Below are 13,603 nucleotides of genomic sequence, written 5' to 3' on the forward strand. Positions count from 1 at the left end.
AAGAGAGAGAGAGAGTGAGAGAGAGAGGAAAAAAAACCACTTTCTTCTTGCATAATCAGTAAAATATGAAACTGGTTTCAATCCAATCACTGTAAAGAGATCGGATAATATATCATGATTGCTAATCTATTACATGTTTCCTCTATCTCATTTGATAAAGGATAAATTACATGATAAATTATGTGGTTTTATTTTATTGTTTTCAATTTACGGTATTCCTTTGAAACTCTATTCCGTTTAAATTATTCCGGCAACTTATCAATTAAAAAAATTAGTAAAATTTAATCAAAAAGTTGTAGACGAAATGTAATGTTCAGTTCCATCCCCTTGTCCAACATAATGAATTAGCCAGCACAGTGTAATTTTTCCAAGTAAAAATCGTAATCAAAAAAAGAATTGTTACAATAAAATAAGAAGTAAGATGAAATAGAGAGGAAAAGGGAAATTAATTTACTGTTGGCTTCGGGCAATTTTCCCTTTCTTTCGCTCTCTCTCTCTCTCCCTCCCTCTCTCTCTCTGAGTGTCACTTTTTTAACGATCAATTTATCATGTTTGTATATCGCCTGAAAAAAGCAATAAAAAAAGAAAGCGAAACAAGAGTTAGAGAAAGAAACGAAAACAATGAGACAATGAAAAATTGAAGGTTTTGATATGTTACAGAATGGAACAAAGAGAAACAACAAATTGTTTATGTGCTACGTGACCGTTTACTTGTTACGTGAGAGAAGAAAAAGTGATTAAAATAGGATCAGAACAAAGGTGTGTAAAAATGACACTTTTTTGAACTAATTTATCAACTAAAACATTCAACTTCAATGGAATTACACATAACGAGACTTGGCAATCAGTAAATCGGACGTGTTCTCCCATCCCTTCCAAAAAAGCAGTGGAACTTTGCCAACCAACATACACACATACATGCACACACATACACACACACGCACACGCATACATACATACGCACACATATACACACACATGCACACATACATACATACACACATACACCCATAGAAATTTACAAATGATGCCAAGTTTGAAGACACTTTCAACGAAGAGATTCAATTAAAATTGAAATTTTTTAATTCTTAATTTTTATTAGTAAATTCTAACGTATCATTTCTCACGTAACATTTCTCATGCATTAATTAAGCAAAATGCTTCAAACTTGCTAGTGAACCGAACTGTTTGATGCTTGGCTGCCTGGGAAAATTATTGAATTTTTAACCAACCAACGAGCAGTGCATTTAACTAAAGCAAAAGTATTTCGTCTTGCCATTCACCAATGGAGCGGGGGACTGCATCCCAATTCCCCGATGTTAAGTAGTACGGATAAGCATTCATTGAGAAAAATAATTAAACTCATTAACAGGACGTTGGTTGATGGGTAGATGGGTACAATGGCTTAGTGGTTAAAGTGGTTGTAAATGAAGAGTTCGAGTTCGGATTACTTCAATTTATTCAATATTGTCAGCATTGTGTTTACCTCACCATATGAAGAAAATTTATATAGCTTGAGATTTGCTGACATGATCAAATCAATGAATGCTAATTGTCATAGTTACACTGATGGATCATTGTAATCCTTTTCAATCTGAATAAAATAAAGTCTGTACAAAATCATCAACTTGAACAAAAAGTCTTTCTTTATCATTTGGTTTACAACAATGATATATCACATATTCATGTAAAGACATTCATGGTGAACATTTGGAAGAAGAATGGTTTAAATAAATATTTGAAATGACTGTAAAATGAAAGCTTTCATAGAAAATTTGCGTAATATTTCTTATTTTTTATTTTTAAAAAACATTCAAATTATAATTTCCAAATATCATAGCAAATTCTCATAAAAGAATAATAAAAAAAAGTATTTTTTAGCCATATTTCTCATTGATTACAAGAAAAATTGACATTATCAATGAATATTATTCATAAAATAATAAAATCAATAATTGTTCACGAATTTGTAGGCATTTTTCAAAAAAGAGAAAATAAAATGTGAAAAGAAGCCCTCTATGAATAAAAATGAGCAATACATCAAGGATCATTCTAACGACCAATTCATTATGTTAAGTGCTTTCAGGAAATGAGGGAATAAGGGGACATAAATATATTGCTCACTTATTACTTCATTCTATGACTATTTTCAATTCATTTTTTGAGGATAATTTCTTTTTTAATTATTGGATTTCTGTTCATTATTAAATATAAAAGGCATAATCTAAGCTTTTATATTCAAAGAAATGGGAAAGGTTTTTTGTTTTTGAATGCAATGGACGTAAATATTAAACTATTTTGTTGGTTTTACAACAGTTCGATTTTAGTATTGGGCTGTGATTATTCCGCAATTAATATGAAAGGAATCATAAATGCAGGAACAAAAGTTTAATGGCATATGCTTATTTGCTTATTTTTTTTGAATTAATGGTTATGTCAAGAAAAGAAAAGAAAAATACAAATTTAATTGAGAATTTTGTTTTGTATGGTCCAGGTTAGAATAAACAATGTTTAGTACCGTTTTTTATTTCAGTTTAAATTTAACAATAACAAAGAAAAAACAGGATAACTTTTAGTCAATTCATCTCCAATTTAGTAATTAATTAAAATGAAACAAAAAAGGACAATAAAGGAATCGATTTGCGTGACATCGATTTGTGATCTGTTTTGAAATGTTCTTTTGAAGTTGAATAAATGAATTGAAAGGAAAATTTATTGAAAGTAATCGCTGTCATTTCGATGCCATTTTCAATGTTACTGTAAACAGGATGGGAATTTTTTTTTGAGAAAATATGCGTTAAAAAGATTAAATATTTGAAACATTTTAATGATAACCGTCTAACCTCAATAATATCGTTTAGGCCTTCTGTCTGCAAAGTTGGGGGTCGATTCTTCGAGAACAAGGTGATACGGTTTGTCTCCAGTCATTTTAACTTCCTTCCTAGGTTATCTATCCACACCTAATAGGGCACCTACTCAACACTTTGCAGTAATAGTTCCGATTTTCGATAGCACAACACTAATGTTAGATGTACCTTTTTCTTGTGTGTCGACTTTTTATTCGGATTTAACAATTAGTCGAAGCGAGAACTGTTCTTCTCCAAAAAGTTCCCAGGAAAAGAAAAATAAATGAAGTTAAGCCTAATTGTCATTTATTAAGATTATACAAATAAGGGTAACATGCTTGTTTGCACAATGGTAACTGCGATAGTGACTTATTCCAGTTAATATATTTATAAGTTTCAATGTAGAGTAATCTAATAATTAATCTAATAATCTAAAAAAAGTAATCTAATAATCTCGTAGTAAAACATAGTATAAAAGGTAGAGTATGTTAGCAAATTCGAAATTTATTATTGAACGATGACTGACATCAGCAATGGAGATATAATGTCATTTATAAAAAGTTAGTGATTATTGCACTGTTTCGATCAAAGATTTTGAATTTATAGAAGTAATAATGAAGATGGGAAAAATTGGTGAGTGTTGTGATATGAAAATAAAAAAATGCTTCCTCATTTTTCTTCACAATCAGTGAAATGCTATTATAAAATTAAAAAAAATCTTTTTGTTTATCGCTTTTTAAATACTTTTTTGCTTAGAAACATTGGATTTTGAAGCATTTCATGGATGGAAATATCCTTCCTTTACAGTTCTTTGTACCACTCATTATTGTCAGAATTAGAATTTCAGGTTTAGTCACTGGAATTTGTCATTTCTAAAGTTCAGCATGAGTAAAAAGCTTCTAAGTTAGTTTGAATCAGTGCAAAATGGAGCAAAAAACAGAGGAAAATTTTTTAAGAAGCTTGTATGGAGACGGTGAGTAAATTTGTTGAGACGAATTACGTTCTAAGTCTGAAAATGTTTCATGCTTACATAAAGATACACACACACACACACACACACACACCACATATATATATATATATATATATATGATATATGTATATATAGAAAAAAGAAGTAATGAAAGGAGAAAGAACCTCAAAGTTTCTAGGCTATATCTGACTAATACATTTCAGAATGAAAAGAAAATGGCAACTTGTGACATTTTAAACAGAAAGGGTGGGGAAGTTCAAAGGTCACTCAGGCGTCCTTTAATGTCTAGTTCGTACTCCGATGAATTAATTGACTAAAGCAAATCGTTTATGTAAAGAGGTTTTTCGTTTTTTGCAAGCATTATGCTCTTATAATCATAGAGTTTTTTATTGCCAAGAGCAAATTTACATGTGAATAGAAATACTTAAAATATAATTATAAAGTGGTGACTTCATCGGAATAAGGAGATTTGTGGAGAATAAAATGAACAAAAAATGATTGTGAGATCTCAAACCTGTAATTTATTCGAAATATGTAGCTGATGTTCGTTTCTTCCTTGTGGAACTGTTGGGGTTCAACAAAATATGAAAGTTTCTATGAGGAAGTTAGAAAGGCTTCAGTTGATGTTGATAGAATATAGAAAATTTCAGTTTACTTGTACAGTTGGTCATATGGGAAATCACTTACGTAAATAACACTCATTTGTTTAGTTTTTGAATCTACTTCCTACTATTCTTACACTCCAGAAAATACTGCATTGAAGAAATAGATATTCACAATGCACAAGTAACAAGTACTATACAAAAAAGCCATATTTTCAGTGCGATTCGAATTGCAGGTGAGTAAATGACAAAAACCATCGCTTTTTTCATATCTTTTATCTCTTGTATGCAAAAATATGCTAATTTTTTTTTTGCTTGGAATGAACAAACATTGATAATCAGGTCATAGTGATGGTATTTGAAGCGCCATCAGTGCCATCTTTCAGCTCTTCTAAATTGTCCATTGGCAATTCTGAAATGAACCGAATGACTGCTCAAGTAACCTATTTGCAATTTTTTAAAATTGTATGATCCAGAAGTACTGCATCTCAAAATATGCTAATATGCTACATAATTCATGCATATTTTCTTCCCAACAAATCATTTTGATAGAATGTCTTTCTACTGTAGGAAGAGCTTCTGATCAGTAGTTTTCGTAGAGGCTACAGAGTGCAGCAGCAAGAGAAAAAAATAGAAACAGTGGTTTCTTTTGATGTTGGATCTTTTTTTATCAATATTTATTAAAGCCAATCCTGACTCTTCATTACCACTGGATCTTTGCTTCTCTATAACAAGCATTCGAATCTTCAATAACATTCACAAGACTTACAAAGAAAAAGATTAAAATATAATACTTGAACTTAGGTTTACAAACTTCAATGTAAGATCACTCTAGGAGTATTACATCGATATTGGAATCAATTTGATTGTTATCAGCAAGTTCTCGTCCTAGGGATATTTCCGATGAGTAAAGTTGTGTTATTTACCAAAATGACAAAAGAAAATAAACACTGGTGATTTTGTTTTATTCATTAGTACTTTTCAAAATCTATTCTCCGCTTCAGTTATATCATTTTTTACAGGCAATTAGAAACTTCAGAAATAATACATATGTGGGGAATAAACTTCAGTTTTATTGAAATAGACTAATTTTTCTTAACTTTTGAATCAAAGGAAAATATTTTGAAACATCTTTACCGGTGGAAAGGTATTAATACTTTTGGAACAATAATTTGCTGACGAAAACTAACAAAGTTGAGGTTTTTTTTTTTTATATTTCATATATTTACGAGAATACTTTCATTTGGCGCTTATTGCTCCATAAAAAAAAATGACGTAGCTTGAACTAAGCTTTGTAACACGATTTCAATACTTTTTCAATTATTTTCAAAGCTGAACAATATAGGATTCGTAGAAACAATGATCAGTATAAAAAAATAAAAAAACAGTTTGACCCACATTATTGAAGTCAAATAAGATTAGCGGAGTTTCTTTATTAATTAAAGCCAACAATGGATGAGTTAACTCAGAACTTTACACGCACGCATACGCACACATACACACACACACACAGACACACACACACCACACACACATATATATATAGCGTGCTTTTATTGTAGCATATAGACATACACAAATAATTTAACTTTTCCTAATCCAGTAGAGTAATCAGGATTAGTAGACTCCTAAATTTCAATTAAGATGAATGCTGATTAGATTTAACTAATATTTAACAATTAAATTACAATGCAATTATCATCGTTATCTCCTTGTCCACAAAAGATAATATTTCACCCTGTGGACAAGCTGAAATTTAACAAATTTGTTTATGGACTATGAATTTTCAAATGGAAGAGGTTTTATTGAAATAGACTAATTTTTTTTACTTTTGAATCAAAGGAAAACAGCATTCTAAAATATATGCATCAGTTCAGTTATATAGATCTTTCGCAAAATTCATTAACTTCTCAATAATTAACAATAGCGAGCAGTTATCAATACTGTACGCTAACATATTAGAAGTAGTCTTGATGCAAAATAAAGCTCGAACTTCGATTTTGTCGTAAAACAGTTCTGTGCAATCAGACCAAAATTCGCATTTTCTTACCATATCTATTCTACATCTAAGAACTTAGTCATCTAGCCTCTTTCTACCTATTGGAAAGAATGGATTTTAAGTGTCCACTTATGAACTACAAAACGGTCGGTGACTGCAACAAAAGAATTAACATAAAAACTTCTTAGCAAATAAATTAATACTTCCACAAGTTATTCGCCGATGGTTCGACGAAATAAGATTAATATTGTGAGTAGATTAACGTCCGAAAAGTGCCATTAGTTCTTGATCGAGTAGCTTATTTGTCTTCCGTTCTATTTGTCGCACAAAATTCTATGTTTTGTGCCATAATCATTAGGAAATAACTTCCAGAATTGTTAATTATTTGCTGAAAAAAGCTTTTGCATAGTCACTGTTTCCATTCCTCCAGAAAGAACTTTTTCTAAGCCTGCTTTACTAGGATCACCGGTTAACACTTTGGTTTCTTGATTTTTTAGAAGCAGTACTAAATTTACTATCAATCCAGAATTTGAGACTGACTGAAAGCAATATTTCATGGCAAGCTATGGTTTTCCCCATAACTTCAAAAAATATCATTATTTCCTGATTAAATGTTGAGCTAAGTTATTTCGGATATGAAAACAATTGTTTTATCTTTGTGAAAGTCAAGCTTTGCAAAGTTTTCAAAAATTAAAACAATGAGGAATAGATCGACCATTAAAAAAAGTAAAAAATGGAAGTAGAAATTGTTACTCATGATGATCTGCTATTATTAAGGCCTGCATCTATTGATAATTCCTAAATTCTTAAAGTTTTATAAAAAAATGTGAAGGTGGAAATGGAAACGAAGATTTGAGTTAAAATTTGACACAAGCTGGAAACTTGTATTATCTGACAATAAAATCTCGAATTTGAAATGCCAGATGAAAAAGGAATAAATGTTTCTTAAATTAGTCAGATAATAGAAATATCGGGTTCCACTATGCTTAGCCATATTTTCAGGCTGGTACATCAACAGACCCATTCATACTACATACTCATTCCTCATGGAAAGGCTTTATTAATTTCAGTTAACAAACTAGCTTCACATATCATTATAAAATTGGAAAAAATGAATTTTTTTCTTATTCATTTTCAAAGGTTACGAAAACGATTGATTTCTTGTTAACTCAATGAGGAAAAATAACACTTTTCTGAAATTTAAAAACCAGAATTTCATTATTTTTTTGAAAAACCATCAATGAAATACTTACTAATGTTGAATATAGGATATATCTGAAATTATCTTGATATAAAGATTTGTTCCATTTCAATGATATAAATGGAGAGACAATTAATTAAATACATTAATAAACTAAAAAACAAGTAAACATACTGTCCAATTATGTAAAGATCAAAAGTTATATTCGGAAAACGGGAATGAATTTTCCACGATAGCTAGTTTCCTTTCAAGGTTGATATAGAATTTTATATACATGAACAGAATTTTAGGTCGAATCATATTTCGAAAGGGAATATAGATGTCTCATGAAAGTCTTTAATGTCGGGAACATGGCTTAAAGATTTTATATTATATTAAGGCAAAAGAACAGTTAAATTAATAAGATTAGCAATTCGCAAATACAGCGAAGAAAAATGAAATTAATAAGATTAGCAATTCGCAAATACAGCGAAGAAAAATGAAATTAATAAGATTAGCAATTCGCAAATACAGCGAAGAAAAATGAAATTAATAAGATTAGCAATTCGCAAATACAACGAAGAAAAATGAAGAAATTTTGGCAATATGAAAAAACAAAAGTGCTACAGACATTGTTCATTGAAAAGAAAAAGCAAAATTACATTTAATTTTGCAGCTAGAATTAAAGATCACACTGCCAAAGTAATAAAATTTTCGCAAAAAGACTATATATTTTATTTCCTTTCATTTTCTTCACTTTTGTTTCCATCATAGTGAATTTTTACAAGGATATTTTTGCTTTGTAATCATAAGCAGATATTTGATTATCCATAATATTCCGTAGATCCAATTTTCTTAACAGTTTCGGTAATCTGAAATGAAATATTTGGTGATGATTCTGTAAGCAAATATTGAGCAGAGTTGAAAACAAATCAGCGAAACGAATAGTGTAATGAGATTCAAAATTCTTTGTTTGAAATTCATCAACAACTCGTTAAAGGTACTATCTAAATCTTTCAAAAAGAGTTTCCTAATCATTGGAAGAATAAAAACAAGAAAAATGATGATGACATTTGTTTTTCTTTTTATATTTTCCACTTAAGGGAATTTTGCTTTGAAATTTAATTAGCACACAATTTCTGAAATAAAAAAAATTAGCTCAATTTGAAATGCTGTAATTAAAATAATTATGCGCTGCTACCAAGTAAAAAAATCACCGGCAATTCAACTATTAATGAAAAGTTCATCAATGTAATGACCTTGAGTTTTTGACATAATGAATAAATTGTTGTCCGAGAGAGTGATCATCAGGTCGGGCTGGTTTTTTGTGTGACCGCTAAAAATATACAATATCGAATGTCCACGCAGTTCTGGTAAGCTTACTTATGAAATTTTCTCCGGTTTTTTTCCTTAATTCCATCAGTGAATGAGCAAAATAAGATTAATAACAATGTTATGCTTGCCAAACTTGATATTTCAGCTATTTCGTTTAAGCTTATTCTATAACTATAATAACTCATTTTAGTGTCATCAACTTTGTTGATAAGCTTAACATTGAAGTAACTTCCTTCGTCTTATTCAAAACTGTTCAGTATGATATCTTTCCACCACTTCCGTTTGTTAGCATCACTTCATGTCAAGACAAAACGATACCAAAATAGCATAATGTGTAGGATTTGTTAAGGCAGCACAGTGATAGCGCATTGGAAAGTGTGATGTACCTGAGAATTATACGTGGTGAAGTTGGATCAGTTAAATGGATCAGTTGATGGCATCTGTTAGCACTGGTTTTCGAGCAACTCAAGATTGTAGTTTGTAGAGTTGGAGCCTTACAAAGGATAAGGGGGAAGATTAGAGCTGGTTGTTAATTAGGATCATTTGGATGTTGTGGTAGGCAAGAAGAGAACACAAAGGGCAGAGGGCAAGGGATGGGACTATTAGGAATGATATAATGACAATTGGATTACTAAATCCAATGGATTATTCCCATCCAGCTAGTCTGCTGTCATTACTGCAACGTCATACATTTCGATATCGTGCTGTTACATTTTTCGGCCTTCTCTTGGATCAGTTTTTAATTTTAGTTTGGAATTTCATTTCCCTACTACTTATTAAGCATAACTATAGGGCGTGGTCACTTTATTGCTATTGGATTGACCTCAATCAGAGTATTTCCAGACAAATAAAGGAGCAATATGGTAGAATCTTCAAAAAATTTGGAAGTGCATCATCCGGTATTGATTGGGAAAAGTTAAGTTTGAAAAGTTTCATCAGTGAGTTTCATCAGTGAAAAGTTTCATCAGTGTTTCATCAGTGAATTGTACTGGACGGTTTAATGCCTAGTATTGTTAATTCATTTCAGAAGGTCGAACCATTTCGGCTGAGTCACTATCGCAGATTTGTTGACAATTCCATTAATTGCTTGAATCACGTGCGATCTCTCGGACACACATTACAGAGAAAAGCGAATCTATATCTATTTCTATATGCTAGAGAGTTTGACAATTGATTGAGACGAGGAATTTGCATAGTCTTCGATGTTTTTTAGGAAACAATTAATATCTTAAGTGGAATTTATATAATATGATAAATCAATCCTTCATATTAATCTATCCTAGTAATGCAACGTAATGTATAAGATTGCAGTACATACGATGTCACTTCTTTTTGTCAAGCTTAATTTGGCTTACTCTGTGTAACTTTCTTTTAGTTAAGTGATTTTGGAATAAGACGGAAAGTTTTCGCACCATCATATTAAATACGAACAATTTGAAAAACCAACCACTCAATCGGAATTGCTTTCCATCAGACTATTCGAAATGATGAGTTGTATTGAATAATGGATATCAGTACGGGTGAGGAAAAAAAGGACTGAGTAGGAATTATTTTTGAATTATCATCGACTGCTTCAAAACTGACAAGAAAATAAAAAGGTAGTATTATTTTGAAAACATTTCAATTTAGCTTTACTTCTATGATTCGATATGTCCACAAAATTTGTGTTTCCTGTACCATGAGGCTGTGCGACATCCAGGCGCTCTCATTTTCAAAAATACTCTAAAAACATCTTTTGTTGTAAAACATCTTTGATACATCTTTTGTTTGGTCCAAAAAAAACTTTTTTTCTGGCATTTAATGAGATAATATCCACAGACTGATAAGGTCACGACTGGAAAAATTATATTCCTAAAAAAATAATCGTTTACATTAGTTTTTTAATAAAGCAGGACGAGCATTCATGATCAAATGACTTGCAATATTAGTAATGATGATTAATGATGATTACTTTTACTCTTGATTGATGTTAATTCGTGTTTTAAACCGAATTTTAAAATTTCAGTCAAATTAAAAAATCTTTTCAAGACCGGAAGCTTTAATTGATATTTAATTTCAAAGCTTGCTTTTAGTATTTTTTATTCCCAGATACTTCCTAACGAGCTCCTCTCAAACTGCAATTTTTCTTGAAGGACTACTTTTAAAACGATATGCAAGCATTCAGTTTATGAAACATAATTCTTTAGAATATAAAATTGGGTTAGTAATTATTTTCACCAATCAATAATTACCGGAAAAATTGTCATAAGTGAAAACTATGCCTGTATCTATATTGAGTTATTTCTTAGGCCTCATCGAATAACTTTAATTTTTTTGAATGTGAACTTGTATGATCCATTTATAGGAAAAAGAAAAGGAAATGGTCTTTTTTAAATAAAATTTTTTGTTGTCAGTGATTGAAAATGTAGTCGCCCGATTGGCCAAAAGTATACATATTATTTATTTACGTATTATGCCTACCCAGCCTGGCTAAATTGTTATGGTTCCGCTAGTACTTGCCAACAATTCATTTCATGAATGCGTGCATGGTACAGTGTATCAATTTGCCGTTTATAATTGGGCGTATTCACAGGTATAATTGTAGCTGAATAAATATATTGCCTAAATTTTTAGTTTAAATTAAAATTGGAACCAACTCTTGTAACATTCCTAATGTAACTAACACTAACACTTTCTTTTCTTATAAATCTTTTTTTTTCATCCTATTAAGAAAATGTTTTCTTTCTTAAAGCAAATGGATGAAGGATTTATCATTATCCATTGTAGTGGATTTTTAGAAAACAAGAAAAGACATTTTGGTAAAGTTTACAATAAATCAGTCTATCAATAATTATTAATAATTATTATTAAATTCATTTTTAAACTATTTCAAATTATATGGTCATTTTTCACTTTTACACGATTTTTCGTTTTTTTTTTTTTTTTTTGTATAGATTTTCAAATACTTTTAACACTTCGACGTAACTAAATGAACCCAAAGCTCAAGCTTCCAACATACCAAATACTATATAATTGTGTATGATCACACACTTATAATGGATGGATCAAGTGATGAACTATAATGCATCGAATGGCAACATCCATCCTGTCAAAAAACCCAACCATATAACAATCTATGATATATTCATGAGGCAATCCGCCCATCCGAGCAATTTCTGTCAAAGCGATGACAAACGATAGTGAGAACTGTTCTGAAAGTATCGCCTCCTAGAAAAAGCTTATTCATTAAGAATTTCTCTCTTTGATCGTTTTGGCCTTGGAAATGAGTAGAAGAGGCATAAGTAATTTGAAGGCTTAATCTTGATTAAAAACTGGATGGAAATGTTGGCAATGAAACTTTCTAATACATTTGTATGCTTTTTTTTGGAGAGATACTTTTCCGTATTGGTTTTGAGATATCTACTGCATTTCTTTTTAGCGTACAAACTGAGCTATAATCATTAAAAATCCTTCCGAGATTATATTAACAATATTCCTTAATATCAATATTCTATCACAATAATTAACAAATGAATTGAGACATTAATTCATTCAACTAAAAAGTAACATTCAAAATTCGCAAATGAAATGACGAAATAGTTTCAGTTCCAAATATTATCAGTAGTGATAGGTATTTATGAGGATGCTGTCCCATCTGATTGATGTAACTACACTGATGGTCCAATTTAGAAATGCTCCAGTTATTGAATTAATCTGTTTCTTACAAATAGTTCGATATAATGTACTTTGAGACAATTTCAAACGATACTATTTAATTATTTAATTACAGGAATGTGGAATGTGATAGGTACTTGAAACAGTGAAGCTATCTTTTTGTCTATACTGTTAAGGACGAGCAAAGAAGTCTATTACCTATCTTTTTTCATCCTCAACGTTGAAATTCAACACACTAAAACGGTGATAATTTTGAACCGAACTAATTATCAGTTGCTGTTAGATAACCTTTTCGAAAAATTTTACGCTTAGGTAAAATCAGAAGCAAAAAGAAATGATATCAGGTTGCTAGGGATATATCACAGATATTTGTCAGGAAGACAGAGTCATATAATATCTCTGTTTTAAACCGACTTATGAAATTTCCAACGCGCATAAAGTCGTACAAAGTAAAAATTTTATGCACATTTTAAGAATTTCAACAAACTAATGATATAATGATAGAAAAGATCAATCTTTTGAAATGATGATATTAGAGTGGCACAAGGAAGATCATTTATATTTCCCTCCACATAAAATATTTTAAAGTAAGTTTGCGAATTAGTATTACAATACTTTTGAATGACTCTTGAATTTTAATTACCAGCAATATATTTAATCAAATAATATATTCCAGTCAGATTTTATATTGATAAAGCAAGTTTGGCATTAAGGTGGCATCGGTGAGGAAAAGAAATTTAATATGTGTTACGTAAATTGTTATGATAATTAAAAAATGAAGGTAGTAGGACTGACTGCTCAATGGTTAAACTCTAGTCTTTTAAAATATAAAAAGACTCTAGAGACACAATAATTCAATGATTGGGAAAAAAATAAAAAGGACCCCCTCTCATCATTTGTTAAGGCAAGGTAAGTATTACTACTACGTATTAATTAAAGTTTGGCAGAGGTGAAGCATGAGGAAGGTCTAATTAGAATTACGATGACACTAATTGGATAAATTTATAAAAATGT

The 13,603-nt window shown here is 30.4% G+C and overlaps 3 protein-coding genes across 3 annotated transcripts; 1 reads left to right on the forward strand and 2 right to left on the reverse strand.

The window, feature by feature from the left end:
• Positions 1-6,105: 6,105 nt before the first annotated feature.
• LOAG_07957 (hypothetical protein) lies at positions 6,106-9,020 on the reverse strand (the record flags this gene model as incomplete). The annotated part of the gene is given in 7 exon segments (XM_003143489.1): positions 6,106-6,170; positions 6,684-6,753; positions 6,834-6,959; positions 7,674-7,695; positions 8,386-8,472; positions 8,860-8,936; positions 8,949-9,020. The coding sequence occupies 7 exon segments, from the start codon at positions 9,018-9,020 to the stop codon at positions 6,106-6,108; spliced, it is 519 nt and encodes a 172-aa protein (XP_003143537.1).
• A 531-nt stretch (positions 9,021-9,551) lies between these two features.
• Positions 9,552-10,006, forward strand: LOAG_07958 (hypothetical protein; the record flags this gene model as incomplete). The annotated part of the gene is made up of 2 exons (XM_003143490.1): positions 9,552-9,873; positions 9,963-10,006. The coding sequence occupies 2 exons, from the start codon at positions 9,552-9,554 to the stop codon at positions 10,004-10,006; spliced, it is 366 nt and encodes a 121-aa protein (XP_003143538.1).
• A 1,406-nt stretch (positions 10,007-11,412) lies between these two features.
• Positions 11,413-12,569, reverse strand: LOAG_07959 (hypothetical protein; the record flags this gene model as incomplete). The annotated part of the gene is made up of 3 exons (XM_003143491.1): positions 11,413-11,536; positions 12,033-12,142; positions 12,483-12,569. 3 exons carry the CDS (start codon positions 12,567-12,569, stop codon positions 11,413-11,415), a joined length of 321 nt encoding a protein of 106 aa, XP_003143539.1.
• Positions 12,570-13,603: the final 1,034 nt, after the last annotated feature.

Source organism: Loa loa (assembly GCF_000183805.2).
Source record: "Loa loa unplaced genomic scaffold supercont3.8, whole genome shotgun sequence".
Lineage (NCBI taxonomy): Eukaryota > Metazoa > Nematoda > Chromadorea > Rhabditida > Onchocercidae > Loa > Loa loa.